We start from the raw sequence: 27,985 nt of genomic DNA on the forward strand, positions 1-27,985 counted from the left end.
TCGGGGCATTTCGGGCACCACCCCGAGGGTCCCTCGCGCCCCCTCTGCCCCCGCCCCCCGGTCCCCGCGCGCTGAGGGCGCGTGAGCCGGCGGCGGGCGGCGATTGGCTGCGAGGCGCCCCCCGGGGGCCGCCGGGCCGCGGCCGCGCGCCGAGCGCCATTCACGGCGCTGCCCGCCCGCACGCGCCGAGCCCATTCACAAAAACTTCATTCATAAAAGCGGCGGCGGCGGCGGCGGCCGGGCTGCGGCGGGGGCGGCCCGGGCGCTGCGGAGCTGCTGCCCCGCGGCGCTGCGGGAAACGGCCCCGAGCCGCAGGGATATTCGGGTGGTTCGGGATTATTATGGTGCTGAAGGACTTTCCAGCAGGAATTAGCGAGACCGGCGCTGCTCAGTGTTTTTCGAAGAATCCTGGGTTTGTGCCTGACAGCGGGGCAGGAGCTGCAGCGCAGGGATGCTCTTCGCCTCTGGGGCAGCGGCGGTGGAAGTGCAGAGAGCCCGGCACCTTACAGGGTTCCTGCCGGTCTGAAAATACGTTCGGGCTTGTAGCTGTCTTGCTCTGCTTTGTGTGGAATATGCTTGAGCTTTCGCTGCAGCCAGGACTCCGCAATTATTGATGCTACAGCTGTGAGTCTTCAGAGCTAGGTGGGATTTAGTGCCTGGCCGGAGGCAGGAATGAAGGCAGGTTTGGATAGTGGCTCTTCAGCTTAAGCTGCTTTACCACCGATGTGCTTTCCTGTATGCTGCTTTTATTTCTGCTTACAAAATGCCAGATGTCCATGCAGTTTGAAGCCTTGTTCATTGAGGAAAATAAACCATTCAAGAGGGAGTCAGCAAAAATATCCAATAGGTTTCTGTTTTGAAAATTGTTTGACTTGCTTGATTTCCATGTAATTTATCTACAAGAGCCAATTTATGCAAGAATATCCAGTTACAGACCTGCCAAGGCTATGAGAGAACGCAGCCAGCAGAGCCTCGGTGGACACGTCCTGTATGTAGGGTTATTCAGACATCCAGGAATGCTGCACAGGGCTAAGTACAGCCGATTCAGGAATGATTCCATAACCTCCCTAGATGAAGGTACACAAAATACATCTTTAAATATCAAGGGTTCTTCCTCCTCTTCCCATTCTTCAACACCCAACTTACTGACAGAAGATGTCTCCTTGGGGCCACAGGACACCTGCACCACGCTGTGCACGCTGATCCCACGGATGGCCAACATCAAACTTGCCAACCCATCAAATCTGCCGGGGCTGAAGAGCTTCTGCCTGGGAACCAAAGAGGTGCCACGGATTAAACTCACGGAATGTGTCACCATCCCCAGCAGCCCGACCTCTCCTGAGATCAGCTGCCTGTCGGCCTCGTACCCCCAGCCCGAGCTGGACAGGCTGGGCCTCAGCCCAAAGGCAGCGGGGGACGGCGCCGTGCGGGGGGCTGAGGAGGCCACTCCCGGGGACAGGCAGGACAGGGGCCTGGCACACAGCACTGACAGCACGTACAGCCAGGAGCCAGGAACCACCTACAGTGTGAGGGTGAGTACTTCTCCCTGGGCTTCCATCCTCTGACAAAGCAAACAGCTCAGCTGGCTGCTGAGTGACCTCCATTTTCCCATCTGGAGTCCATGCCCCAAACCTGGGGTGTACGTAGGGCTGTGGCATTGAACTGAGGGAGCTTAAAGCACCCCAGCTGCTCCCAGAGGTAACACAACATCCAGTTCCAAAGGACTGTCTGTAGACTCTCTGAGGGGTGCTGCTGAACTGCAATTAAAATGGGTTGCTCTTCATGTTGGAGGGAAAAGGAGGCCCAAGAAAAGGCCTCCCATCCCTCACAGAGCAACTCAAGGCTTTAGGTGCATTCTGGCCCACGCTGCTGACATATTTGTCAGGGAGGCTGTGGGGCAGGCACTGCCCAGGTTGTATTTCCAGTATGGCTTTCTGCTGGTCTTCCTTTCATGGGCAGTATCTCAGAAGGGGGTTCACTGGCAGGAGCCTCACAACACAACAGGGAGAGGTTTTTCCCTTCATCTTCCGGGTTATGTTGCTCCCATGGCTGTGGGCCTGCAGGAACCAGCCCAAGCAGAGCTGCAAGAACATTGCCGACATCTCCTGGCCACACTCTTGGTGTTTTTTTCACCTAGCCCTTTCAGTATTAACAAGCATGTTGTTGAATCAGTAGCGTGGGGGTTTGGGCGTTTCAGCATCAGAGGATGAGCAAGGTACTCATTTCCCCAGAGACCACCAGACATCTGCAGGAGCTGGTGGTGAAGCCTCAGATGGGCTGGGAAGTGGCCAGGGCTGCAGCATGGCAGGAGTACAGTGCAGAGGGCTGTTCTCACCTGGAGGCAAAGTGGGGCCAAGAGACCAAGGGCTGGGCATTTGGAGCTGCTTCCAATCCTCACCCTCTTGCCCTGGCCCTTGCCCTCCCTCCTGTGTGTTTGGAGGCATTCACTCTCCCAATGCAGCTTCTTGTTGGGGTATGGGATTGTTGGGATCTCCACAGAGACCCTTTTTGGAGGCAGGTCAGGTCTACAATATTGGGACTGTTGCTGCCAGAGATCTTTGGCCTAACAGCTTAATCAGAGTCTGAGGAGGATTCAGCAATTACATGGAGAGGATCTACAGTTATTTTAGAAAGGCAATAATGTGGTGAGTTAAGGAAATGCTGTAGGGCAGAAGCTGTCCCCTGGAGACCGGAGAGAGGCAGAAATTTTCTTGGTGCTGTTTTAAAAAGAGGCAATGCTGGGCTCATGGCATCCCCTGGGGAGGCAGCTGTGGCCAGGTGTGACTGGTGGGCAGGACACCTGTGTCACAGCCATGTGTCACCTGGACCTGGTGAGGAAGTTGAGACCCGTAACAGCACCTAGTCCCCCCAAATGCTCTTGTAAATAACAAAGAGCCCAAATATTAATGCTTGTGTAAATAACAAAGAGCCCAAATATTAATATTTTAAGAGGAGCCTGGACAGATCTGTTTGTCACGCTGTTGTGTTTCAAAACGTACTTTGTACATGAATTGCTGCAGGCTTTACAAGGGGGATATTTACCATGTTCTTGCTCGCATTCTACTCATTAAAACCTTCCCACAATGCTGTCCACCTGGAGCTGAGGTTGTCTCTAAATGGTACCCATAGTGGCCATGGCACTTATTTTTCCTGCTGGTGTTATGGCAGTGACGAGTATGAGGAATATTCCAAGAGGCACTTGCCATCCTCACTCTTGCTTGTTGGGGAGTGCCAGGGATGTGGCTGATGCTGAGAAGGAGGATAAGATCTGTCTCTCAGCACTGTCCTGCATCAGTGGTTTCTCTGAGAATAGCAAGGAGGATGTTTACTGGACCTAACATGGAGTAAGGCTCTGCACCTGAGCTTAAATCAAAGCATGAGTCTTTGAAAGATGATTGGTTTTAAAAATGTGCTATTTAACTAAAATATGAAAAGGAAATACTATTGCCAGATATTTCATTATAATACCATTATACCTTAAAATAATATGGCAAAGGTTGTTTGCAGCATCCTTTGTCTTAAAGGGCTTTTACCAATGTACAGGTTGATCCTCTGCTAGTGGTGTGATGGTGAATGCATACAGGTATATGCCATCATACATGTCTAAAATCAGTTACATGTCTCTAGATTAAAAGGAGCCTGACCATTTCTGACGTGGCAGTTCAGAATTCCATGAACTGCACGCTGAAAGCACACGTGGGCACCAGTGCCCTGCACAGCCCTGCTGCTGTCCGTGGAGGATGCGACAGGTCAGCCTGGAGCAGTTGCTCCCTGCCTCTGTGGGGAAGGGGCTCCAGAGCAGCCCTTTCCTGGCCCTAGGTTGCCACCAGCGCCTCTCCCATATTCCAGGCAGGGAAATATTTGAGCTGCAGCCACTGCCCTGGCGCGCAGCACCCCGCCAGTGCACCCGGAGAGCTGCTCTGCATCGCCCGTCGTAAATAAATAACCCCACGCGTATGCACAGCCGGGCTCCCGCAGGAAGGAGATGGGAGCCGGTGATTCATGGCTCCAGAGCCGCAGCCGTGAATCATGAGCCGGGGGTGCCGGGGCGGTGCGGGCTGTGCCGAGCTCGGGGTTTGGGGTTTGGGGTTTGCAGCGCCCGCGGGGGCGCGCCTCGGCCCACGGGAACGCGCCCCGACACCCCGGCACCGCCTGCGGGGCACACGCGCCTCTCCGGGAATCGATCCTCACAGGAACACGCGTGTTTCCAGGCCATTTGCTTTATCACCGCCGGAGAACGGGGACAGGGGGGGTTGGAACAATTCTGTCACAGACCTGGCCTGAGTGCGGTGCTGCACTCAGGCTGTGCAGTGGTTTTTCAGAAAACAAAACACAAAGAAAAGGAAAATATTTCTATATGTCTGTAATTATGATTTTTCATGTTTTTTCTTTTTCCTCAGAATCTATTTAAAAATTGAAAACCTGTGAATGAAAGGGTGAGACTTAAAAAAAAAGCTGTTCTTCACAAAGAGCCCTGGCTTGCTGCCCTTAGGGGAGAGGCTGTGCTGCGTGGGCACGAGGAGTGGGGCAGACCAAGGGCCCTGTCTGTGTCTGCACCGCTGCTGCTGCAGGAGGGAAGATGAGAGCAGGGCAAGCGTGAGGAGATAGGCACGCACTGGGAGGGGGTGGGTTGTGCTTAATGATCTTTAATGGGCTCTTTTCATCCTTGAAGGTATCTAGTCTGCTTTCTAGCTGGTTCTGCCTGGATTTTTTGCTGTCTCACAGGTGCCCTGGGGGTACCACCCACGTCTGCAGTGGTGTGCACTGCTGCTGTGGGCTGCCTTGGCCTCTCTGCTTCCTGTGGTGGGGATGGGAGAGCTTCTGCTGGCTTTGCTTTTGGATCTGGATGGGGCTGGTGGAAACCAGTGTGGTCCAGGCTGAGGAATGAGCTGATTGAATGTCCTGCAGGGTGCAAACCTGGGCCAAAGTTCTTCAGCCTGACTGGTGGCTGCTAACAGCTTTATGGAGCACTTACCCCAGCCCAGTCAATCCTGCTGTGTGAGGCAGGATGAGCAGCTGAGCTGACTGGCACTGTGGAGTCTGTGTGCTGGCAGGAGCAGTGCCACTGCCAGGGGAGCTCTGGTGGTCTCTGCTTTCCAGTGGACACAGTGACTTTCTAACCCCAAGGCTACCACAGGCAGCATCTAAGGAAGGGCTGAGAAAACTTCCCTACCAAAACTACAGTAATCATGCTTTGCTCCTTCCCCACATCCCTGGCTTGCTCCTGGTGCTGTCCATGGAGGGAAGACAGCACTTTACCTTCCTGCTAGGGTGAAAGCAGAGAAATCTCACAACAGGTTCCTGAGCCTGGTACTCTGCACTGTCCTGCCATGTGCTGCGTATTCACATGGGCCCTGCCTGGTGCCTTCACATCTCCTCCCACACACTCCCTCATCCTGTTTGCAGTCACTTTCTGTCATCTCATGTAAATAGATGTGAAAAGGTGTGTACATCTTCAATAACTGCTGGTTTCTCCCACCACCTGCATGCCATCCTGGTGGTGTGGGGAAATGCAAGCCAGCCCCAGGTCACCCTCTGTACTCAAACACCAAGGGACAAAGCAGTTCCTGGTGGCAGTGCTCTCCACAGCCCTTTGCAGGCAATGGGATATCTCTGCACATGTTGCCATTCCCTTTCCAGCAGGGGCCAGTGAGTCTTTCCTTCCTAAGAGCTGCTGCTTGTCTTGGCAGGAGCTCTCCATCCTGCTGCTGACAGAACAGTGGGCTCAGCATCCGCTTTCATTAGCGATGTCAGGTCTTCAGAGCTTGGCTTGTTTCACTGTTGCTGTTTGTTTTTCTATAGGTAGCTGAATTCTGCAGTTACATCTGTGCTTGTTGCCCCAGGCTGGTCAGTGCACCCTTGGGCCTGTGTCCAGCCTCCCCAGCTCACCCAGCAGCTCAATGAACTGGGCCTTGCCTCTCTCTCTGGGCTCCAGAAGATGCCCCTGCTTGGACACCACCTTTGGACGTGGTTTTCACAAAAGCACCTGGTGAATAGCTTGCACTGGAGCAAGAGCTGTGGGCTGCTGTGGCTTCCTCTCCCAGGCACCTGTGGTTGCTGCCCTGCTCGTGCTTTAGTTTAACCTTCCCTGCAGCAGGGAAGATGGAGTTGGCCTTGACCCTGCATCATCAGAGAAGCCATTAGGTTTTCCTGGGAGGTGCTGTCTGGGGTGTACAGGACAGGGAGCAGGGGCACCACCTGAACTGGAGTTTGGGTGCAGACATCTCTGAGACAAACATTATCCTTCTCCCCTGCCTTCCCCTTCCTCTCATGCATTGGTTGTACTGCTTCTTATATTTTGCTATGGAGGGGTTAATATTTATTTTAATTGTTGTTTTTTTTTTCTTCCTTGGAGAGTGTCTTTTGTTTTCTTGAATATGCTTCTGGTATTCCATTGTCCTTTTGTGTGCTCCATAGGCTTCTCCCAGGCTCTGTGACCCTGACTTGCTCTGCCCCAGCCCCACATGGTCCCCCTGCCCAAGGCTCTGCTGGTTCTCTCTACCCTTGTACTGTGAAGTGAAGGTTCAGCCATTTCTAACTGTGCCAGTTCAGATAACCAACGACAGCTAAAATAAATGAGAGATGCAGTGAGGTGCCATGTTAATGCACTTCCCTACTCAGGCTTTTAAAAGGAAAAAAAAGGTCTTTTGTGAATCATTGATAAGTTCAGCTTCACTCAGGGTCACTTATGCAAAAACCTAATATTGATTTTTCATCTTTGCTTAGAGTAGCTTCCCACGCATCTGTTCAGGATGCAATGGGGACTCACTTGTCAGCATATGACTTACCTACTCCTCTGAATTTTTCTTTTTTCAAGGAGAGAGGAGCAGCCAACCAGCTCACAGGACACTTGACCTTATACTGTGGGATCAGAGGTTGTTGCTGTGCTACAAGCTGAGGCTCTAAACATATTTTCCACATTTGCTTTGTTCCTGTTAAGCAGGAATATCTTTAACAAGGCAGATAGCTCTCAAAGTCATTAAATGTTCATTAGGGAAGCAGTTCTGCCAACCTTTCAGATTCTTATTGATGTCCTTCCAGGTCTCTGACCTAATTCTGGAGTTCTCCCAAGGGTTACATTGCTATCTGGAAAGAAAGCAAAATAGGGATAATACAATTGTTGTGGAATCCCTGACTGCACATATAACATTCTCTTTTTCACACACTCATTTCTGAAAGTCTCCAAAGCTGAAACGGATACCTAACCCCAAACCTCTCTGAATGGCCCAGCAGAAAAATTGATTTACAGGCAATGTGAGGCAGAGGAACTAAATATGGTACCTTCCTCTGACACAGAATTCATCCTCCATCCACTCAGACAAGGGGACAGAGTATGCATGTCTCTTCCTGGGTTTTCCCAGTTGTCTCTGTGTCCCAGAGGTTTGACTTCCTGCAGGAGAGGTCTGCACAGGCAGGCTGTGACTGCAGCCCTCAGGCACTGCACTGTGAGCACTGCAGGATGGTCCCAAGAGGAAACATGAGACACCCAGACCTGTGCCAGCCTGATGAATGAAGAGATGAGACTGCTTCAACAACAGAGAGATGGACATCCATAGAAATGCTGAAGGATCAGTAAGATATGGTTGGGGATATGCCATCACATCCTTGGTATTTCTAAGAATTAGTCTTAAACAAATCCCAAATGAGTATAGAAAAAGCTGTAGCTCTGTCTCATACAACAGCAGTGTGGCAGTCAGCCTTTAATTTAAAGCAGGTCAGTTTATAGTGTAGGCTCTTAAGAGCTGTTGCTGTGAGCTGGAGTTGCAACTTCACATCCTTCATCTTCTGCAGAGGTTATTTGTCATCAGACATGCACCAGTGTGGAGCCAGTGGTTGTTGTTGTGGCCTGTAATGCCTCCCACTCTCTGAAGGGACACTCAGCCATTCTGCACGGGGGCTCTGAGTGCATTGCTCTGTTCCTGAGGACTCTGTTCTTTCCAGTATTTCCTCGTGTATTCCTCCCAGCTCAGTGTCACAGGCCAGTAAGTGAGAGTAAGCAGAAATGGAGAAAAAGGAATAATTGGATTTTGTGTCCCCAGAGTGCTTTGCCTTTTTTTTTTTTTTTTTTTTTTTGGTGCTATGGTGTTTAAGCTATTGGTATCTTTATTGCTCTTCTCTACACTTTTAGTAAAACGAGATCTATTTAGGAAGCAGCTTTAGGATGGCTGATTTGATTTTCCATTTAGACTGAGGTTCTGCATAAACTTAGTGGAAAATAATCACATTTACTTCCTCCTGTGATCCTCCTCTTACTTGTGCACCAGATATTAACAGTCCTCCCTTTTCTCTGTTTTCTGCAGTACATGGGCTGTATTGAAGTGCTGCAGTCAATGAGATCCCTGGACTTTGGCACACGAACACAAGTCACCAGGTAGGTAGTATAAAACTGAGATTCAGACCACAAATGAAAAGCCTGAGTGCTAATTTTTGTATAAAGCTGAGGGTGCGTGCCAAGCTCTGAGACAATTTTGAATAGGAGTTTGCATGTTTTGTTTTTGTTTTTTCCTAAGTGATGATTTGAATTATTTGATCATTACAATGGGCTATTTGCATTGGAAAATGAATTGTTTCAGGCACAGATGTAATTTCTCTCGCAGTTCTTGCTCAGGGAGCCTCCCCCTGCAGTGGCAGCCCAGAGCAGACAGCCCCAGGCAGCTGGGGACAGCAGCAGCCGGGCGCTGCACGTGGCTCAGCGCTGCCTGCACGGCCGTCCCGAGGCACAGGGGAATCCACTGCTGCTGCTGTGCCTGTGGGTGCCTGGCCAAGGTGGAGAGCCAGGATCCTCATGGATCTCTCTGCCACGCTGCTCCCCACCTGATGCAGAAAGTGCCATCAGTCCCTCGATCCAGCAAGGCCATCTAAGGAATTTTTATCAGATGTGTGACATCGCTTGACCCCATCTGCACCAAGACCAGGCTCAGCTGGAAGTGCAGTCACAAGGAAAATGTGTTGAAATACAGCTGTTTTCATCTGGACTGCAAGCCTAAGGTTTTAGGCTACAAATCAGAAAAAGATAATTATTTCATTCTCAGATACAACTGGGGATGTGGTTAAATATTTTGTGGTCTTTTGAGAACTTTGCAACTTCTGTTGCAGATTACTGCCAGTTTCTGGGTGTAGATTGTTAGTACCCCCGTACCTGTGGGCTGGCTCAAATGACCTGTCAGAAATAGAAGAGCACAATTTTATTTTTACATTAATTCTTGTAAGTCTGGCAGTGCAGGTGTGTTTGAGTTTTCAAAACAATCACCCTCAATCCAGCTCTGAGTGCTGTGTGGTGCTGCAACGTGCTCACGGTGCAGCAGTCAGGACTAGTGCCCTTCCAGGCAGCCCCAGCAGCCACCCAAGAGCTTTCTGGAGAGGTGGGTGGGTGAAGGTCATCTTGACCTGGCCTTAGACATGTTCCCTTGCCCTCTCAGCTGCTTTTCTGGCACAGTTAATGCTGAGGAGGCCAGGAGTGTGGCTGAGGCTTCCTGCGCCTGCCCAGCTCTTCCTTCCTGCCGGAGGGAGATTTTCAGATTCTGTTTTGCTTCCTCAAGTTTCTACCCAAAAAGTCATGGAGAAAGGAAAGCAATGTGAATGGAATAGTGTTACATTTATACCTGTTTGCTCCCAGGCTTACCAGCTGAAAGGAAATGAAAAACATGAGTCCTTAAATGCCTATAGAGTTCACTTGAAAGCTGTCCCATCTGTTTTATATTCAAAATCAGCAGTTGTTGACATTTATAACTGGTATAAGCACACATTCACCCGGTTCCTGCATGTGTGTATGAAGAAGATGCCTGAGATACCAATACACCTCCTTCAGGCAAATCCTTTACAGACTAAGAGCCATGTAATACACCCAGCCCGGCCGCTGTGTTCTTCACAGCTCAGCCAGAGGGCGAGGTTATCTCCTGTTTGCAAGAGGTGTGTGTGCTGCTGTGCTGACAGAACAGGGCTTTGCATGGTTTGTCTGGAAAATAACGAATATGAATTACTGCATGACAAGAGCTTGCCAACTTAAATTTGGGCAAGATAGTAAGGTTTTGTTAAGCAGAACTATGTCAAAGCTTAACAATGGAAATATTTCCATCACCTAAAAAAATACCACTGCTGACCTTAACAGGCTCTTTTGTGCATGAGAAATTCAAAACTTAAACTGTTTGCAAACCAAATGCTGAAGTGCTGAGCTCACACATGCAGACTTTAAAGTTCGATCGATGACAAGCTGACTGGAGCAAAGATAACATTGATTATTCCCCCATTGTTCTCTCAGGGGAGTAAGTTTATAGACACACGCACAATGCACCAACCAAGGAGCTGCTGGAAATCATCCCATTTTAACCATGCCTGTTCTCTGAATTGGGGTAAAAAATATTTTTACTTTGATGCCATTTCACTAAACAAAGAGGCATCTTCTCCTTTAAAGTGATGTAGAAAGGGTCTCTAGTTATGTCTGTGCCTTGCCTTGCTTTATGTACATGTACATGCTTAGTTACCTCATGGTATCTAAAATTGAAGATATTATTTACCTACCTCATGAATGTTGGAAAGATCAGCAAACTCATGTTTGCCAAAGTGCAGTGAGGAGTCTAAAGAGATGAAAATGGAGGATTTACTTTCTGTTTTCTTGCTGGGCTTGCATTTTCAGTTGCTTGGCAGGTCCATGGTTAGGGAGGGCAGAAAGTGCTCTCTCTGGTGCTATGAATGACTGTGAATGCAGAAGTGCCAAATGACCACAGCAAGACATGGGCCGGGCACTGAGGTGTGATTTACCCTCAGGGGCTTTGGGGTGGGGATGTTGGCAGAGGAGATTCCACTGCAAGTTTTCCAGCTCTCTGCTGCTGCTTGCCCATGACCCAGCTGGTTCTTAGGGACATCCCTTCCACTTTGCAGAAATCTGTGATCTTGAACTCCATGTAGGTGACAGAAGTAACACCAAACAATAAGAATAAGAGATTCTTTGAGGGTCTTTGTATTTTTTTGCACAGGTTAGCCTGTGCTTGCTGCTCTGGATACAAGATGTGTTTGGGTTGTCAGCCTTCTTCTGTGGCAGATCCTGCCTTTGCTGGACCCTGATGTGTGCTTCTCTTGTCCAGCCCTTCAGCTCTTTCCCTCTTACACATTTCCCACTTTTGTTAAATCAGTCTGGTTATTAGTCATCAAATTTGGGCATTTCTGGGAAAAGGGATTCTGTATCTTGGATTGAGGCTTTAACTTACAAACTCAAAAATGGTCAGGCAGTGAGGGGTGAAGGGTCTGAAATGTGCAGCCAGGGAGGGCTGCTGGAAGAAGGCTGACTTTGTTTGGAAGATTAATTTCAACTTTGTTGAGCCACATAATCCCTTTCTGTTACATGGTGTAGGCAGGGCCCTAGATGCTTAAAAGCAAATCCTCAACAGCATGCTTGCTTGCTTACATCAGCCCATCTTTGGTCTTTCACTCTCATTTGGGGGAACAATAAACAAAGTGGCTCAGTGTTACTGCCCACAGGCGCTTTCCCGCACGGGCACGCTCTGGGAGCAGCAGGAGCTGTGTCTGCCACAGGTTTCACTCCAGGGCTGCAGACCTAGAGCAAACCTGTGGACTGTACTTCTGAGCAGGCCTAAAAACCAAAAAAAGCTGGTTTAAAGGCTTATGGATGCCAAAAATGGGTCATTCATTTCAGTTTATCTTGGATGCATCCAGAGTTTCTTTTCTTCCTTGTGTATATTGCAGTTTCTAGTTTGTGGAAATGGCTGCATGTAGGAAATGTTCAGTTGTAGCAGCAGATGTTACCAAACTCCTGCTTTTCACAACTTTAAAATAATATTGGTAAAGTCTTGTTAGATCACTTGGAAAATCACCCAGAGGTGTGCAGCAAGAAATATCTGCACAACATTTCCCCTACCAAAGAGAGGGAATAGAAACTACAAAGTAGAAATGGTTTGCTACTTTTTGCTTCATTTTTATTGGACAGTTGCTTCAGAGCATGGTGAAGTGGGCAGCCACCACACTGGCTTGTACAAGAACATGCTCTGTGGCTGACAACTCTGCCTACATCTCTTGATTTCACATGAGCTGCCTGACATGTGCAAGAACTCATTTGTCACCAAAAGAGACAATTTCCCTGTTTTTCCAATTTGTTCTGTATCTGGTTTTCTTTCTAGGTAAGGCTAGACTTGAAGGCTCCAAGTAGCCTTAATGTCTTGGCTCTGATTTTAATTTCCTTTAATATTGAATGAGAAGATGAGTTCTCATTTTCCAAGCTGATTATTGGAATCTGCAAGATCATCCTGCAGGATGCCTTCCTCTTTTTTTTTTTTTTTTTCTTTTTTTTTTAATGTTTGGCCTTCCTCTTGGTAACAGCTAAATAAAACAGGAGCTAATCAAGAAGGGTATCAGGAATTTGCTTTTAAATGCCTTTTCAGTTGTGTAGGGGGAAGTACTTTGCTTTTAAGTGCTAAGAAGGGTCAGTGTTCAAAAGGCTGGGTTTCTGACCCATCTTATGTAGCCCACATTGAGGCCCCTTTTCTTCCCTGCTGTTTTCACTCAGAAAATATTAATTATATTCTGCTGTGAGGTGATGTCTCCATTCATTTGACAGCATCCAGGTTGAATTTCTCAGGGTGTTCCCTGGCAGGGAGCCTCAATGTACCTCACTGATCTTCAGTGCTCCAAGCACGTGGGGCACTGAGCAGCGGTGCTGGTGTTCACCAGTGCTGGGCTGGCTTTGCCTCCTCTCTGACCTGCAGGGTCCTGAGGGGACCACACTTCTCACTGGGCATCTCTGCTTCACGGGACATACCTGGCTGGAGCCTCTTGTCATTGTGTGGTCTCCTGATACTTTCAGCCTTTCTGAACCACAAATTTGTCAGGAGGTGAAAGCCAGTGGTGTTTTCCTCCCACACACATGCCAGGATCTGGAAACAGACAAACTTTCCTAACCAGCTTGTTTCCTAATTAGCTCTTTGGATAATAATTCAATAATACAAACAAATAATTAAACAAACTCCCTTCCCCTTTAGAACCAAACAAAATCCCAACTTTGGAAGATAAGGCTGAATTCAGCCCCAAGGGAAAGGCTGAGGTTTGAGGTGCCCAGTATGGGACCCTAAGCCTGAGAAGATGACAGGCCCTGTGACACAGGGCCAGGGCAGCTGGAGATGCCGGGGCTGTGCCTCCAATGGGGATGTCCAGGCAAGGTGACACAAACTTGCTGAGCCCATCCCAGTCAGTAAGGCAGCATTTTCCTGCTGACTTCAAAGCAGTGAGTATCAGTGAGGAAAAGCCTGTGGCTGCCAGCAGAAAGGTTTTTTCCCAGCTGCTGTGCTAACCTTGACCAGGGCCATCAGTGCTGCACTGCATGGCCAAGCCAGTCACTTGCCTGAGCAAAGGCCACAATTTGCCTTGTTCAAGTGTGGGAAACAGGCACAGTACAGCACTCTGTTATCCTGTGTGTGATTCATCTTTGATCTAGAAATGAGCACTGTGCATGCTTTATGCCTTACCCTTCTTGAACTGAGAGGAACCTGCAGAGGAGAATGGGTGGCTAGAGAGAAGATCCAGTTTGGGAAACTCCTGCCAGAGATGGAAAGATGCAGACTGATAGCTCTGAAAAGAACTGGAGAAGCTGCTTATACATCCCCACCTCTCCACACTGTTGTTTGGGTTATTGTGTTTTTTGGTTTTGGTTCTTTGTTTTGGGTTTGATTTCTTTTTTTAGGGGGGGTGTTGTTTTGGTTTTTTGGGGTTGGTTTTTTTTTTTTTTGGCAAATGAATCCCAAACTCCAGAAAGTCAATCAGAGCACCCAGCTGGGCTCACTCAGCATGCACCTGCTGTGCTAAATAGGAAGGATTAAGCAGGGAGGAGCCCCTCCTGTCAAGCAAGAGACCTATCAACCATTCTGAGAAAAAGGCTTTGAAGGTATTAGGTTGTTTGTCTTGTGGTTAATTATGTTTGAGTTTTTTTATTAAACAAATTTTCATAAGGTGAAACTGACGTGTTTGATGAAGAAAAAGAATCAATCCAAACCAAGCTGCTGAATCACTGTATTTTGTTAAATAGTTCTATTGGGGTTTTTTTGGTTTTTTTTAATGGTGGGAGAAAAGAAGAAAGAAAAACAACTGTGAAAGACCTTCCAGAAGATTTAAGAGTTTATAAGTGGGCCGATAACAATAAATTGCAGGGTTGCTGACTCTGTTACAGACGGTGCATGTGAAATGATCCAACAGTTTGTGCTGTATTTTTTTACTTGCAGGGAAGCAATAAGCCGACTATGTGAAGCTGTGTCAGGTACAAATGGAGCTATAAAGAAGCGGAAGGTAAATCCCGTTTTAGCTCAGCAATTATTTTTCTATATCTGCTTTTTATAAGCTGGATACATGATTCCCTAACAGGCTTCAGTCCTGGAATTAGGGCATATTAATCCATCTGAACTCAGCCTGGATAACATGGAAGTGCTGGTAGCAGAGTGTTTAGCCTGTTTGGTTTGGGACTGAGGCTATGCCCTACTTTATTTTTCTCAGAATTAATGCTTTGCCCAGAGTTCCTGCTTCTACCAGCCCTTACAGTGTGTGGTGCTTTATGACTTTTAGGTTTTGGCTGCTAAATTATTGGGATTTTTTTTTCCCTTGCAAGAGGGAGCTGATTCACGGCAAGTTTATCTGTGCTTATTTATATATACAAAAAAATTAAACACAACTCAAATGGCAGTGTTTAATGGATTTTATTAAGTAACTAGGATGCAGTGAGGGGCAACATCAGTGGTTACTGTTGGGTGGTATCCAGTGGAATTTACTGATTTCCTTCTGTAACTGTGGAGCTCAAGAGGAATGAACTTGCTCCTGAAAAAGGAATACATGAGAGAATTTCTTGCCTTACCCAGAAACACTTCATCCTCTGGAAACAAAGAAGAGTTCTGAAAGAAAATTGCACATTCTGAATTACTGAGCCAGCTACAACATTTAGGTCACTGAGATTTTTATTTAAAACATTTTTTTCCCATTATTGACATAAAACTCATTCCTGCCATTATTGCATTCAGAGCTGATGTTTGTTAGAAGATCTATTTGTTTGATCAAGCCATTATCCCTGCTCCATTGAAAGTCTCAATAAGATACCATAAAAGCTCCTTGACTTTGATATGTTTCTGCCCCTCACAGACTGGGCTGACAGCCTCTTTCTTTTGTTTCTTTGTACAAAGCCTCCAGTCAAGTTTCTGTCTTCTGTACTTGGCAAAAGTAACCTTCAGTTTTCTGGCATGAACATAAAGCTGACCATTTCAACAAGCAGTCTCACTTTGATTAATGCTGACACGCAGCAGGTAGGATACATGTAACAGTGTCCTTTTCTCCATGCTACAGTTTTCTCCTCCTTTGTGGCTGCTGACTGAAGGCTGTGCCCTCCAAAGGGAAAGAAAGCAGCACCCTTTAGCAGACCTGTGTATGCCTGGTGAAGCTGAATTACATGCTGCCTCTGATTTTAAAAATTAAAGCACTTTGGAGGAATTGACATAGCACAGGTCCTTTTTGTTCATGATGGTGTGTTCTGTGGGGAGGGATCCTTGAGCACTTGGTAAACTGTTTCTCTGGGTGTGTTTGCCTATAAAGTGCCTAATAAACAAGGCACTAGTCCTGACTGTAGTTTCTGACAAGTCCTAGGAGGAAAAAAAATTGATATTAAGTCAGAGCTTGGCTTTGGTGTCATATTTTACAGCTGGATAATACATGTGTACAATCAGTTATACTGTGGAAAGTCTCTAGGCTCCATTGAGGTGTGTTCCTGAGAGCCTGGGTGTGCTTGGAACTGGGCTATGCTCCCTTCCTTCTTGGCAGATATGACAAGGATCTTTGTCCTGCCCACCTAATTCCTCCCTCAGCTGTTGGTATCAGCCCTGGGTGATCCCACCCCGGGCCAGCAGCAGGGTGCTGGGGCAAGCTGGGGCAGGGGAACATCAGGGAGTCATTTTGGCTCACTGGCTCTGGGCAATGCTGCACTGAGCTGGTGCCATGCTGAGCATCAAGGAACCCTTAGGGGTTTGTCTGTAGTGCAGAGGTCTCCTGTCCATTGCACATCTATTCCACGAGGGGTTTAGGACACCAGGTTTCCCTTCCTTCTGGGTACAATTAGAAATTGGTGGTTAAATTAATTCTGAAGACCCTTTAAGGAAGATTACTCAGGGATCTAGACACTGCCAAACATGAATGGGCAGTCTCAAAAATATTCCTATTTTTATCTCCTTCCTTCCTAAATGACACATGCATAAAATAATAAATGGGATTGTTATGAATTTACTTGCTTGTTCTATGAAGACATATGTTTCGATGTCTTGTAATGTGGGGCCCAAGAGCATGTTTAATTAGTCTGTTATGCTTTTCAGATTATTGCCAACCACCACATGCAGTCCATCTCATTTGCTTCTGGAGGTGACCCAGTAAGTATTGATTTATAAAATATACTTCTGCAGGTATAACGAACTCACATAATAATTGTTACCTGCAAATATTTCATCCCTTCCTTCCACAAGCACTGAGTACACTGCACTTCTGGATCATGACCAGTAATACAAGAAAACTGGGGGGCTGACTTTGAAAAGGAAACATGGAATAGTAACTCAGTTTAATAGATACATACAGCTAACTTTCCTGTTGCCCATCAGTGAGCCTCAGTCCATTCAGAAGCCCTCCAACTTGGGGATCTAAAAAAAAGAATGTGAACATAGGAATTGATCAGTTCAGTGGTCCCTGTGATCCAACATCTGTCATAAAAGCCATCAGCACTGGCACCTCTAAATTTTTAGATTAATTTTGACTCAAGCAAACAGCTTCTATGAGACAGATGTGGCATAGCCGCCTTCTTCCTGCAGATAGGGCTGTGCTTCCTAGTGTGACAGCCATGCAGTCATGGATGTTTTCAAGTCAGAGGTTTTTTATTCTATTCCAAACTCTTTACTGCAAGGATTGAAAGCAGGAAATGTCATCTATCTGGGTTGGATAAGTAATTCCTTAGGGCTTGAGTGTTTTTTCTGTTATTATCCTGCACTGGTCTTGCACAGTGACTTCAGATTTCAGAGGCTACACAGGGCTGGGTTTGGTCAGTGCTTAATGGCAGGGCCATCAAGAGATGTGCTTGTGCACAGATGTGCTGCTGGAAATGGGCTTGGTGGAGCAGCTGCTGGCACTTCTTACTGGGAGGATGTGTAAAACAGAGGTATTGCTCATCAGTGGTAACTATAAATCTAGTGGCCCTCCACATAAGGGGCAACTCCATTGTCTTGTTCAGGTAATTTTTTCCAAATTCCATTTACATTTAAAATGGGAGGTAGCTTCCACAGGACCTGTCTTTCCACCTGCCCCACATTCAGGGTCTAAGTGAAATTCAGTGTTGCTCTTGGCTATGAAGGAGTAGCACTATTCTGCCTGGTAATTTAGTCTGTTCTGGCTTTATTTTAAAGCAAAATCATCCAGGCATCTACATAAACATTAAAAAGACATAAAAAACAGCAGGTATTGCTCCAGTTACTTTAGTTTCTATTTGCTTCCTAGATCTATTTTAAAACACCTATTCTAAAATATTTATGAACTATAAGAAAAACTTCAAAGGAAAAAAAGGAAATTGAGTTCACTAGACGCATAAGAAATATTTAGCTTGCTTTGTTTTAATGATACTGAGAGATTTAAAAAAAATTATCTAGGACAAGTTCTGCTGGCCCTAAGACCTGCCTCTCGTGTCATTCATTGTGAATTATTAAATGATTGTTCTTGTGCATATTGCAAATGGGGCCTTGTTTCCTGCCAGCTGATTGCATCTTCCCTCAAGAGAGCCATGCCTTTAAGCTGTGAATTGCATTTTCCCTGTCCCACCTTCAAGATCCAAAATAACAAAATGTATCTTTAATAATTAAAAGAATGTTATTCATTACCTCACCAATTTGACTATAACACTGAATTATCAAGCCACTCTTTGCTTTTGCGGTATCATTAGAAATGTTAATTTTTCTATTCCAGTTCCCTTTTCAGTTTGACCAGAAAAAGAGGATTATTTCAGTGCTGGCTAGAAAGAGAATCAGAAACAGAAAACTGATTATATTGAGGTTGTCTGATCTCAGCAGCAGCTTTGAGATCCAGGGTAATTTAACCTGATTGCAGCTAGACTAAAACTGAGCAGGAGCAATTGAGATCAGATACCCATTTTATTCTGCATAATTTCAAAGTTTAACTTTTCTCTAAGATGAGGAACTTCAAAACTCTATCTTATGGCTACAAATTGGGAACATTGGAAACTTGTCCTTTGCAGTATATTAGCATGATTTTATCTTCCACTGATTCTGGGAAGGACTGTCCCAGTCAAAAGCTGTGACCAGCAGTCACACAGCCCCGATGTGTTACCCAGGAAAGGCTGTGAGCTCCATGGGAGCAGTGGGAGGAGCAGCAGTGCCTGCTGATGAGGCACCAGTCATGTTTCTACTCCTGTTGCAGAACTGGAATTGAATACATGGTTTATTGAAGACCCAAACAATACCAAATGGTCTAGTGCATTTTTAGAAGAAAAAAAATATGGGACAATTACTGTCTTGATATCAGTGTGTCACTGATATCTTCCTTGGGTCACTTTGCTAGTACCTCTGGTTATTTTTCCTTGAAAGAAGCATGCATTTTAAAGCTAAAAATGTATCTATCTATATGCAATGGCTGTGCTGTGGTGGTAGGGTTGTTCATAATTACAAAGCTCAAGACATTTCTTGTCTTCTTTCCTGTAGGATACAACAGACTACGTTGCATATGTAGCGAAAGACCCTGTTAATCAGAGAGGTATTGAAACAAGTTTCCAATTGCTATATGTGTTTATATGATTGCTTTATTTGTATGTAACAAGAAATTGTTTGAATTTGAAAATAAGGAAGCTACTGAACAGCTCAATACTCTGTACAGTTTCTGGCTTTGCTGTGTGTATAGTATGCAGGCTGTGGCTTTAAATGCCATGTTCTTTGTGCAATGAAGTGGGAATATGCAGGTCAGAATAAAGCTGTACTAGCTGCTGGCTCCATGAAGGGGTAGGAGCCTTGCTTTCCTGCTATAAGCAGTACAGCTTGAGTCTCTACTCTGGTATAAACTGCATTTACTTAATTAAAGCAAGGTATCTCTTTCCAGCATGCCATATCCTGGAATGTCCCAATGGGATGGCACAGGAGGTGATCAACACCATAGGACAGGCTTTTGAGCTCCGGTTCAGACAGTACCTGAAGAACCCATCTAGCCTGGTTACACCTAATGAAAGGTCAGCACATTCTCAGTCACTTAATTGGCAGTTTCCTCGTCTTTAGTACTTTTCAGGAAAACAATACACTACAAAGAATGATCTGTAAGTAAGATGCATGAATATGCTTTCTGGACATAGGATAATTCTAATATATGCCTGTATGTGCAGTGTATAAGATACCAAAATTAGCTTATTCCAGTGAACTCCATTGATTTTTGTGACATTTGTACAGGTGCTGAACACAGAATTAAGCTGTATTGTTCCTCAGATAAAGCAGCCTTATTTTAAGTCATGCAAGTTGAACAAATGTTCAAATTACTCTGCCCAAGTAAGTTCAGGTCTATAAATAGCAGACACACACACACTGAGGCTGAGCTCAGTCCTGACCTGTGCCAAGTTTAAGCTTGCTGCAGCTGTGGAAAGTGTGTGGTGGGGAAAAATCCATTTTAATTCACCTTTCTGCTATTCTGCTCATGTCCTGGCAGCAGGTTCAGTTTTCACCTGGCATGACTTACATCAGCCTCATGAACTGAAATAAACACAGCCACCACCTGGCATTTTAATGTGTGAAGCCTTGTCCTCTGCACATTGCCCGAAAGACAGGGCCTAGATTAGTTTCTGGACCACAATTCCCCATTTCAATTACCCTTCTTCCATTGCACTGGGGACACAACTCTTGCTCTAATTTATGGCTCACCTCACAGATTAGCCATGCCTATTTTTCTCAGGCTTCTTTTTGCTGTAACACCAAGTGTGATTGCCTGTTACTTCCCATGAGTGGGTAAAGTCGTGGCACTGCTTACCTGCACCCTGAGCACAGGAGTCCTGAGCTGGCAGTGTCGCTGGAACAGGGCCTAATGCATCACAGCAGAGCTGGTTTTATTACACAAATGAAACTCTAGTTTATATTTATTTCAGAGTATATGGTTGCTCTTGCCATTCCACTTCTAAAACTGCTCTGGTTTTCCTGGGGAAAATAACCAGAGGAAAAACCTTTCTTTCCTAAGAAGCCCTGCTAGGTTATGTCAAAGTAGCATAGGAGCAGGGAGAAATGGAAGAGGGTAATTAGATTTCCTCCTTGAGCATAACCCACAGGCAGCCTCGGAGAACGGTCCTCGGGCAGAGGAGTCGGATATTGCTGTGTGAATGAGTCACTCCCTTCCAAACTACTATGAATCACATAATCAAATACTTGCACTGCATATCACATAATCAACTACTTGAACTTTATCTCTTTCCTGCTCATGGCCTTTTATCCAATTATACTCTTGTTAATCAGAGAAGTAAGATTGAGATGAGTTTTTTTTATTTTGGGACCGGAGACAGTACAGGAAGCACCTAGTTGTTTTGCAGTGTATCAGCTGTACATTTAAACTGTCATCATTCTGGTTTAGCTCAAAAAAACCATTCTGTGCTTTTCTTTGTGTCAGTGTTCTCTTCAAGCTGAACCAGAATAATGATTGTGGTTATTAAAATCAGGATAAATGCCACTGAGGAGAGCTCCTTTTTTTTTCCTTTTTTTCTTTTTTAGCAGTATTTGATTTTCTAAAAGTGTTGCAGGCTTGTCTGACTAAATGCCATGAGGTTTTAATTTTTCTCTTGAAGTCTGCCTGCCCCCCAGCAATCTCTAAATTTATAGAGTTCAGTCAAGAAACCACAAATATTAGTTTTATGGTCAACATTTTGGATACCTTAATGAACAATGCATTAGAATTCTTAAAGTTTCAGTAGTTGCCTCTTACCTTTTCTTTGACTTGAAAATATATCTGGGCTGTGTGGTGCTAAGGAAATGACTGTACCTCCCTTTACCCCAAACTGTCATGACTATTTTTAATTCAGGAAGAAGTAACTGGAAAAATAAACAGCTCTGGATGTTCCAGCCCAAAGCCCTTTACAGCCTCCATATGGCGGATCTGTGTATTGTGTGTTGTGCAGACGCTGGGGATGTTTGCCTACACTAGAAAGGAATTGATTACATCAGAAGCTTCTTTTTCCCCCCCACCCCATATTTTTTTCAGCGAGGCAGCAAATGCTAATGGATCAGCTGGGAATTCACAGGAGAGGGAGGATCATGAATATTACAACGAAATTCCAGGGAAGGAGCCTCCCACCGGTGGCGTGTTAGACATGAGAATGAAAGTGCAGACAGACCAAAGGGCTAAGTGTGCTGTCCAGTGCAAAAAGCAGTATTGCTCAGTAAGTACAGCTTCTGCTGGGATAAATATTCACTGCCTATTATGAGAATTAATAATAAAATGTTTCTGTGGTGTTAAAGCATGGCATTAACATCAGAACCAGGTCCTGATTATCCTGGGAAAAGGGTTTTTTTAGGCTAGATTTAATGATGCTTAGTACATAATTGAATCCCAAAGCACTTTCTGAATATTAACTGGTTTGTCCTTAGAGTACTTTCAGGAGACCAAGTAATATTCCCTTGTTCACTCATTAGCTCTGAGAAGAAAATAGATACCAATTTAAATGGCTTGTTGGAGAGAACATCTGCAAAATCTGGGACCTCCTGGCTCCTGATTCTGTGATCTAATAAATATTTTATCCTGTCCATTATGCCTTACAACTTATACATACAACATTGACTGATTGCAGTATATATACAATATTCATTACTCTTGGATTGTTTCAAGGTCTGTTAAATCAGAAAAAGATATCTGTGGCTCTTGTATGGAATAGTGGGAAATAAAAACCAGCCAGTAAGTAAAACAAGGCAAGTTCACACTGGCTGCACAGATTTCAGAGCCTTCTGAGCCTTGGGAGCACCATCCTTTTCCCCACACAGGAAAGAAGGCACCACCACTTCTCAGAGGGAGCACACTCAGATGTGCCTGCTGGAATCCAGTTGGTTCTGTCTAGGAAGTTGCTGCTCCCAAGTGTTATTTGTGTTTGGTGGCAACTGCTCCCAGGCTGCTGTGTGTTCCTGTGCTACTGCTCCACCCATTTTTTGCTAACATGAACCATACTCTGCATATCAGGTCCCCACTTCCAGAACAGTTCTCTAATTCTAAAAATGTTTTACTATATCCAGAGTTTGCACTTGCTCACCAGTGTTGTTGCAAGGAGTTACCCTGCATGTAAATGCAAATGCCTTTTTCCTATGGTGTGTTACTTTTTAGTTTTCCTTTCTCTTTCAGTGCTGCTCACACAATTTAGTAACCATCTCACTTTCAAACCATGATACCTGTAGTTGATTTTGTGATGAGGGACATTTATTAGAAAATCTGAGTTTCTTACCTAGGAGTTATACTGTATATATACTGAACATTAGATGCATAACTGGGCAGTTCCATGAGGTTGGAGTCCAGATGTGACATCTGAAGAAAGAAGAGTATTGGTGTGAAATATTATTTGAGGAGATGGGAATTTTTTGGTGAAGAACTTATTTAATTACATGTATGCCTATTAACTAACGCAAGGATGTTTTGAAGGTACCTGAGTTTGTCTAGAGGATTACTTTATGTGACTGATTTCAAAATTTTTCTACAGACAGGCAGCCCAACATTCATCAATATATATGAAAATTGTCCAGAAGAAAACAAAACTGTGGGTATGTACTCTCTTTTCCTTCTCATGCATGTGCAGAATTAGCCAGGGCAGGCTGCCTGGAAGAGCTGCCCCTTGGCTTTCAATACAATGGTGAAAAGTGTTCTGCTTAGTGGGTCATTTTTAGTTCCCTAGATGAAGGGCAGACAAAAAAGCCTTACAGCTTTTCTAAAGGCCACTAATCTATCTTCATGTCTGCTGGCAGACTTACTCATTTTACTTCTCATGATACTGTACAGTAGCTCTTTGTTTTTTTTATTCTCTTTTATACTCTTTGTTGTTTTATTCCCTTTCTTCTTACCATTTGAAAAAGGAAGATACTTCATTACTTATCAGTCTCTGAATATATCCCTTCTCCTACAAATGCTCAATGAGATGCGTCAGCACTGAGTTGTTCCAACAGAGCCTGGCCCCTTGGTTCTGGCATCCCTGGCTTCTCAGTGTGACTGTGCCCTTCCCCTGCCTTAGGCAGCTTTGTGTCCAGGATCAATTTGCCTTTAGCCAAACCTGCTCTCAGGGACCCCAGGAGATCATCAGCCTCCATCCCTTTCTGGACTTCCTTTGCCGCAGCTGATGCCCTGAGCACATTTCCTCAGCTCCTCTCTTTCACTGCACAATAAGGTCCTTTCTGAATTCCCACCTGCACGGCTCTGAAGCGATCCATTACATTGTCTGCAGGGGATACTTCAGTTTCTTGTGTTATTTCCAATTCAAAGAAAGGACAATCTAATGGTTTCTGCAAAGAGAGAGTGAACAAATAAAAGAATGAATGAATAGATCTATGAATAAAACGTTTGTTGAAGAGCAAAAATATGCCTGCTATTTGGCTAGCTGAAGTGCTATTATTTTCATACCCTGCAGGGGATGTTCTGTTAGCCTGTTCCTAGGCTTGGATCCTAACCTGTCAGATGTGGCTTTGGCTCTCCAGGCAGAGCCTCAAAGCACCAGTCTCCTCCATCTCTCCCTTCTCCACTAGAGCAGCAAGAGAGAGAATTGTTCAGCTTCCCACAAGCTCTTTTTGTGGTGCAGAGGGGAAGGAAAGGGTTTTGCAACAAATAACATATATGGTTTGTGTTTCTGTAGAGGCATATGTATTAATTTCTTTCCAATCTGTGGGGGGGTCACTGCTGACATTGACTGAACTGAACTGGTGCAGAACATTCCTGAAAACTTCGTTCTAATTAATTCTGGACCTTGTGCCCTCTACACATACGGAAAAATAAGATCATTTGCATTTTTCTTTTCCTTATGAATTACTTTAGTGGACTATAAAGAAGAACATCATTCCTATTTCAGCTTTTACAATTGCTTAAAGCTGACTTTAAAAAAAAAAAAAAAAGGAAATCTGTGCATTAATTATACTAATTGCAGGTAATTGTGATGAGAGATCACAGAAGACAATAAAAGAGGCAACCTCACTGAAACCTGCCTACAAAGCAGATCTCTTTGATGATCCCTGTTACATCAACACGCAGTCCCTGCAGTCTGCAGCCTGTGCAGCCCGAGGTCCAGCAGCGGCACAGATCCCTGGGAGCCCTCTGCGCCAGGCCAGTAGGTCCCCATTGCGATGCCATACCTGTCTGAGCACTGCAAGGAGGGGGGCTTCTCACCTCTCTGCATGGAGAAAGATTTGGGTTTCCCATAAGAAATACAGCAAAGGTGGGGGGAAGACATCTATCCTGGTTGTTCTTTTTCTTTGTTAGATTCAAGAGAAAGGAGATTAAAGAGCAAAAGTAGTGACGGTAAATAAGCAGAGTAACCTTTCATCTTTTGTAGTTGATTGATGACAATGAATAGAGTGGCGCAGGTATTTAAAAGAAAGTCTTTAGGATGATTGGAACTCAGGACTGCACATTTCCTCAAGGAAGAGGGTTCTCCTGAATGTTCAAGGTCTTAACCACTCTAAGGTGGAACTGACCTCAGATGCCTTTGCTTCACAGGCAGCAGCATGCAAGATTAAAGTGGGATTATTGTGACTGTGTTTTCTCTGTTCTTCCATAAGTGGCCATTGAATCTCATCCATTAATTTCTAAATTAAACAATTTGATCTATGGTATCAATTAAATGTATGTCAAAACTTGATCGATGGACTCAAAGTGGTGGAGATCCATTAAATGATTATATAGTTGCTACTGATTGTCCTTACTATTGAATATACTTTATTAGCTTTGCCTTTTATGGTTTCCCACTGAGTGTTTTCTCTGTCAGAGATGACCCACACAAGAAAGTGGAAAAAGGACTGGACAATAAAGGAAAAACACAATAAAGAAATCTGTGACCATTGAGACATTTCCAACTTGGGCCTGTATCATGCTCTAAAAGGAACTGCCTACATCCTGAGGAGCCTTAGGTTGCACAATTCCATTGAAGAAGTGGTATCCTCTTATTTTCCTTAGAAGAATCTTGCCTGTGAATCATTTGCAGTCTGACTGGCTATATCCCAAACCACTCAGTTTTTTTAGTACATTTGGTAATTGTTCGTTTTTTTAACAGCAAATGCATCATGCTGTAATCCTTCCCTTCTGGCTACATTGGCTATGTTGTCTTACATTCCTGCACATAGCTGGAGCCACTCAACATGACTCTCCCAATGATCTGTGACAATCTCTTCAGAGCTTGTTAAGGAAGAAGGAAAAACAAGATCATAGGAGGAAAGAAAGCTAAAAAGCCAACAAAAATCTTGTTTTTACATGGAAGATTTTACTTCTTAATACAAAGAAATAAAACCCCAAACCAGTACAGCATCAGAAAAATTCCTGTTTCTAATCCCTGTTGCCTAGCGACCAAAGGCTTTCCCATGTAAGGTAGCGGAAGAGGTGGTGTGATAATTTTGCCTAATGCACTGGACGGTCATGAGCATTCATGTGTGCATATTCTTATAAGTCTATAAGGTTGGTTTGATCACAGCTTCAACACTGAATCATTTGAATTGTTTATAAGCTATTAAAAATATTGGCTTGGATGCTTTTAGGATGAAGTTTTAGGTGAAGTGTCCAATACATTCCCTTTCATTTAATTTTAGAGTTACCGGAACCTGTTCAGCAGAGTGCCACAAGCAACACAGCTGCTCTCTGTGTTCTGCCACAAATAAAGCAACAGCTAAAGAATGAAGATTGTTACCATGGCAAATTGAACAGGAAAGCAGCAGAGAGCCTCTTAGTCAATGACGGGGATTTTTTGGTACGAGAGAGCACAACGTCACCTGGTCAGTATGTCCTCAGTGGACTTCAGGGAGGGCAGGCAAAGCATCTACTCTTGGTGGATCCTGAGGGCAAGGTATGAATATTTCATATAAAGAATTCCAGTGCTGCTCAGATATTTCAATCAAAATGCATGGGTGCATTCCATGAAGTGGAACTGATTTGATTCCATCCAGGTTAATTTAAATATAGCCAGTGGCTGCAGTAGGTTTGAGAGTTCAAAACCTTATAAGCACTGAAGTACCATAGAAGTAGCAGTGAGGGACTTAAATACTGTTAGTCAAGGTGCTGATAATTAGTGGATACACTTAACACATCCTTTGAAGTGTTAGTGCTAGAAAAATATAACCCTATCCTTAATTATGAATTTCTGGATACAGAAAAGGTTTGTTGTCACTTCAGTTCTACTTTCTTCTGCTCAGGGCTAGAAGAGCAGTCTTCAGTGACATTTCTGAGGAGAGAGTAAATCAGAAAGTAATCCTCAGTGGGATTAAGGGAAAAATATCTCTCTTCTGTGGAGAAAAAAAAAGGTTATTGCATTCCCCTGTGTAGAATCAGCCCAGTTTGGCATATAGTCTCTTTACTTTTCATGTGAGCTAAGGGTGAGTCAAAGGGTAGGTCTGAATTGCTGTCTCCAGCCTAATGATCCTGCTCAAGTGAGCTCAGTGGCTTAAGTCCCTTTTGGCTTTAATGTGTTAGGCTCATGTCCAACCAGTTATAAGCACAATCTAACCTGAAATATATTCTTTTGCTTCTTCCACTAGGTGAGAACCAAAGACCATATATTTGATAGTGTGGGTCATCTTATTCAGTATCACATGGAAAATAATTTGCCAATCATCTCTTCTGGAAGTGAAGTGAGCTTGAAGCAGCCTGTAAGAAAAGAGAATAATATGGGACACATGCAATATCACAAATAATCCCTTGGATCTCACAAATCTCAAGACAATTCATACCTGAACTTTCTATTATGAAGACAAGTCAAAAAAGTATAGACTGCACTTTTTGCTGCTGTTCCAGAAGAAGCCCTTTTTGTGTGTGTATGTATGAATATATGTATATGTGTATATCTATGTAGATCTATAGAGATCAACAAGCATAGTTATATAGATACATATAATCTTAATCTTAACAAAATTACACCTTCAGAGTGTGAGATTCATTTGTGAGAAGGTATTTTAGACATGCACAAATGTCACTTTCAAGGTCATACTGAATCAGTAACTATTTAAAAGCACAATTAAAACTCTACATACAAAAGCTCACTTGAAAGAACTGCTGGAACATTAGTATGTGCCTTTTAGCATAGAATTATTGAAACCAATATTATTTATACTGAATTAGTTTTGGGTGGTTAAACAAACATGTCTAAGCTTTTAACTTTGCCAAAAACAAGTACAATTTGAATATTACTAAAATGCCATCTTTCAATAAACACTAACAATTTCATTTTGCTTGTAACAGCACTTTACTAGCAAGTAACGTTTGAAATGAATGGCATTCACAATACAGAAAGGTGGTCCAGTTTCTTAATATTTTTTGTCACTGTCTGACTACTTAAAGATTTGAGATTATGAACATTTACAAAGTTGAAATTAATATATGTAATATAATTTTGGAATAGAACTTAAGGGACAAGCATGCTAGATCTTAATATTTTTGTCTTGCATATGATTTTACTATTATTATCAATTAATACTGAAAACATCTTTTTAAAGGTAGGCTAAATATATTTTCATTGATTACATAGTTGTTTACAAACTAGAAAAGCTGAACAGAACTAATGATACATTTTGGGAGAAAGCTATTTAAAAAATGTTGGAATTTGCATGTGTCCTTATTCAGTGTTCTTTCCAAAACAAGATAGTTTTCCCCTCTTCACATAGAGTCCATTTGTTCCTAAACATGGAAAATTCTTTTAAAAGAAATCTATTAATTGTTTTGCAACAATAAATATTCTAAACATGAACAATCCTATATTGAGAGTGAAAAGTGATTTATTTGGCTT

General features: G+C 44.2%; 1 protein-coding gene and 1 long non-coding RNA gene across 2 annotated transcripts; one reads left to right on the forward strand and one right to left on the reverse strand.

The window, feature by feature from the left end:
• The first annotated feature begins 184 nt into the window (after positions 1-184).
• SHC4 (SHC adaptor protein 4) lies at positions 185-27,954 on the forward strand. The gene is made up of 12 exons (XM_063412767.1): positions 185-1,532; positions 8,301-8,371; positions 14,223-14,286; positions 15,168-15,287; positions 16,344-16,397; positions 18,723-18,774; positions 19,114-19,240; positions 21,241-21,418; positions 22,721-22,781; positions 24,149-24,328; positions 25,800-26,053; positions 26,742-27,954. Exons 1-12 carry the CDS (start codon positions 948-950, stop codon positions 26,895-26,897), a joined length of 1,902 nt encoding a protein of 633 aa, XP_063268837.1. The 5' UTR covers positions 185-947; the 3' UTR covers positions 26,898-27,954.
• LOC134558672 (uncharacterized) lies at positions 16,554-26,856 on the reverse strand. Its single transcript, XR_010082388.1, has 4 exons — positions 26,711-26,856; positions 23,418-23,513; positions 22,469-22,548; positions 16,554-16,661 (listed from the first exon to the last, which is right to left on the reverse strand). It is a non-coding gene; the product is annotated as an uncharacterized LOC134558672 (long non-coding RNA).
• Positions 27,955-27,985: the final 31 nt, after the last annotated feature.

The sequence above is a fragment of the Prinia subflava genome, chromosome 15, assembly GCF_021018805.1.
Source record: "Prinia subflava isolate CZ2003 ecotype Zambia chromosome 15, Cam_Psub_1.2, whole genome shotgun sequence".
Lineage (NCBI taxonomy): Eukaryota > Metazoa > Chordata > Aves > Passeriformes > Cisticolidae > Prinia > Prinia subflava.

Coding starts and splice junctions, on each gene's coding strand:
- SHC4 (XM_063412767.1), top strand. CDS start 948: ATGAGAGAACGCAGCCAGCAGAGCCTCGGTGGACACGTCCTGTATGTA. Junction 22,782..24,148: donor AGAAGAAAACAAAACTGTGG/GTATGTACTCTC, acceptor TACTAATTGCAG/GTAATTGTGATGAGAGATCA. Junction 24,329..25,799: donor GAGCCCTCTGCGCCAGGCCA/GTAGGTCCCCAT, acceptor ATTTAATTTTAG/AGTTACCGGAACCTGTTCAG.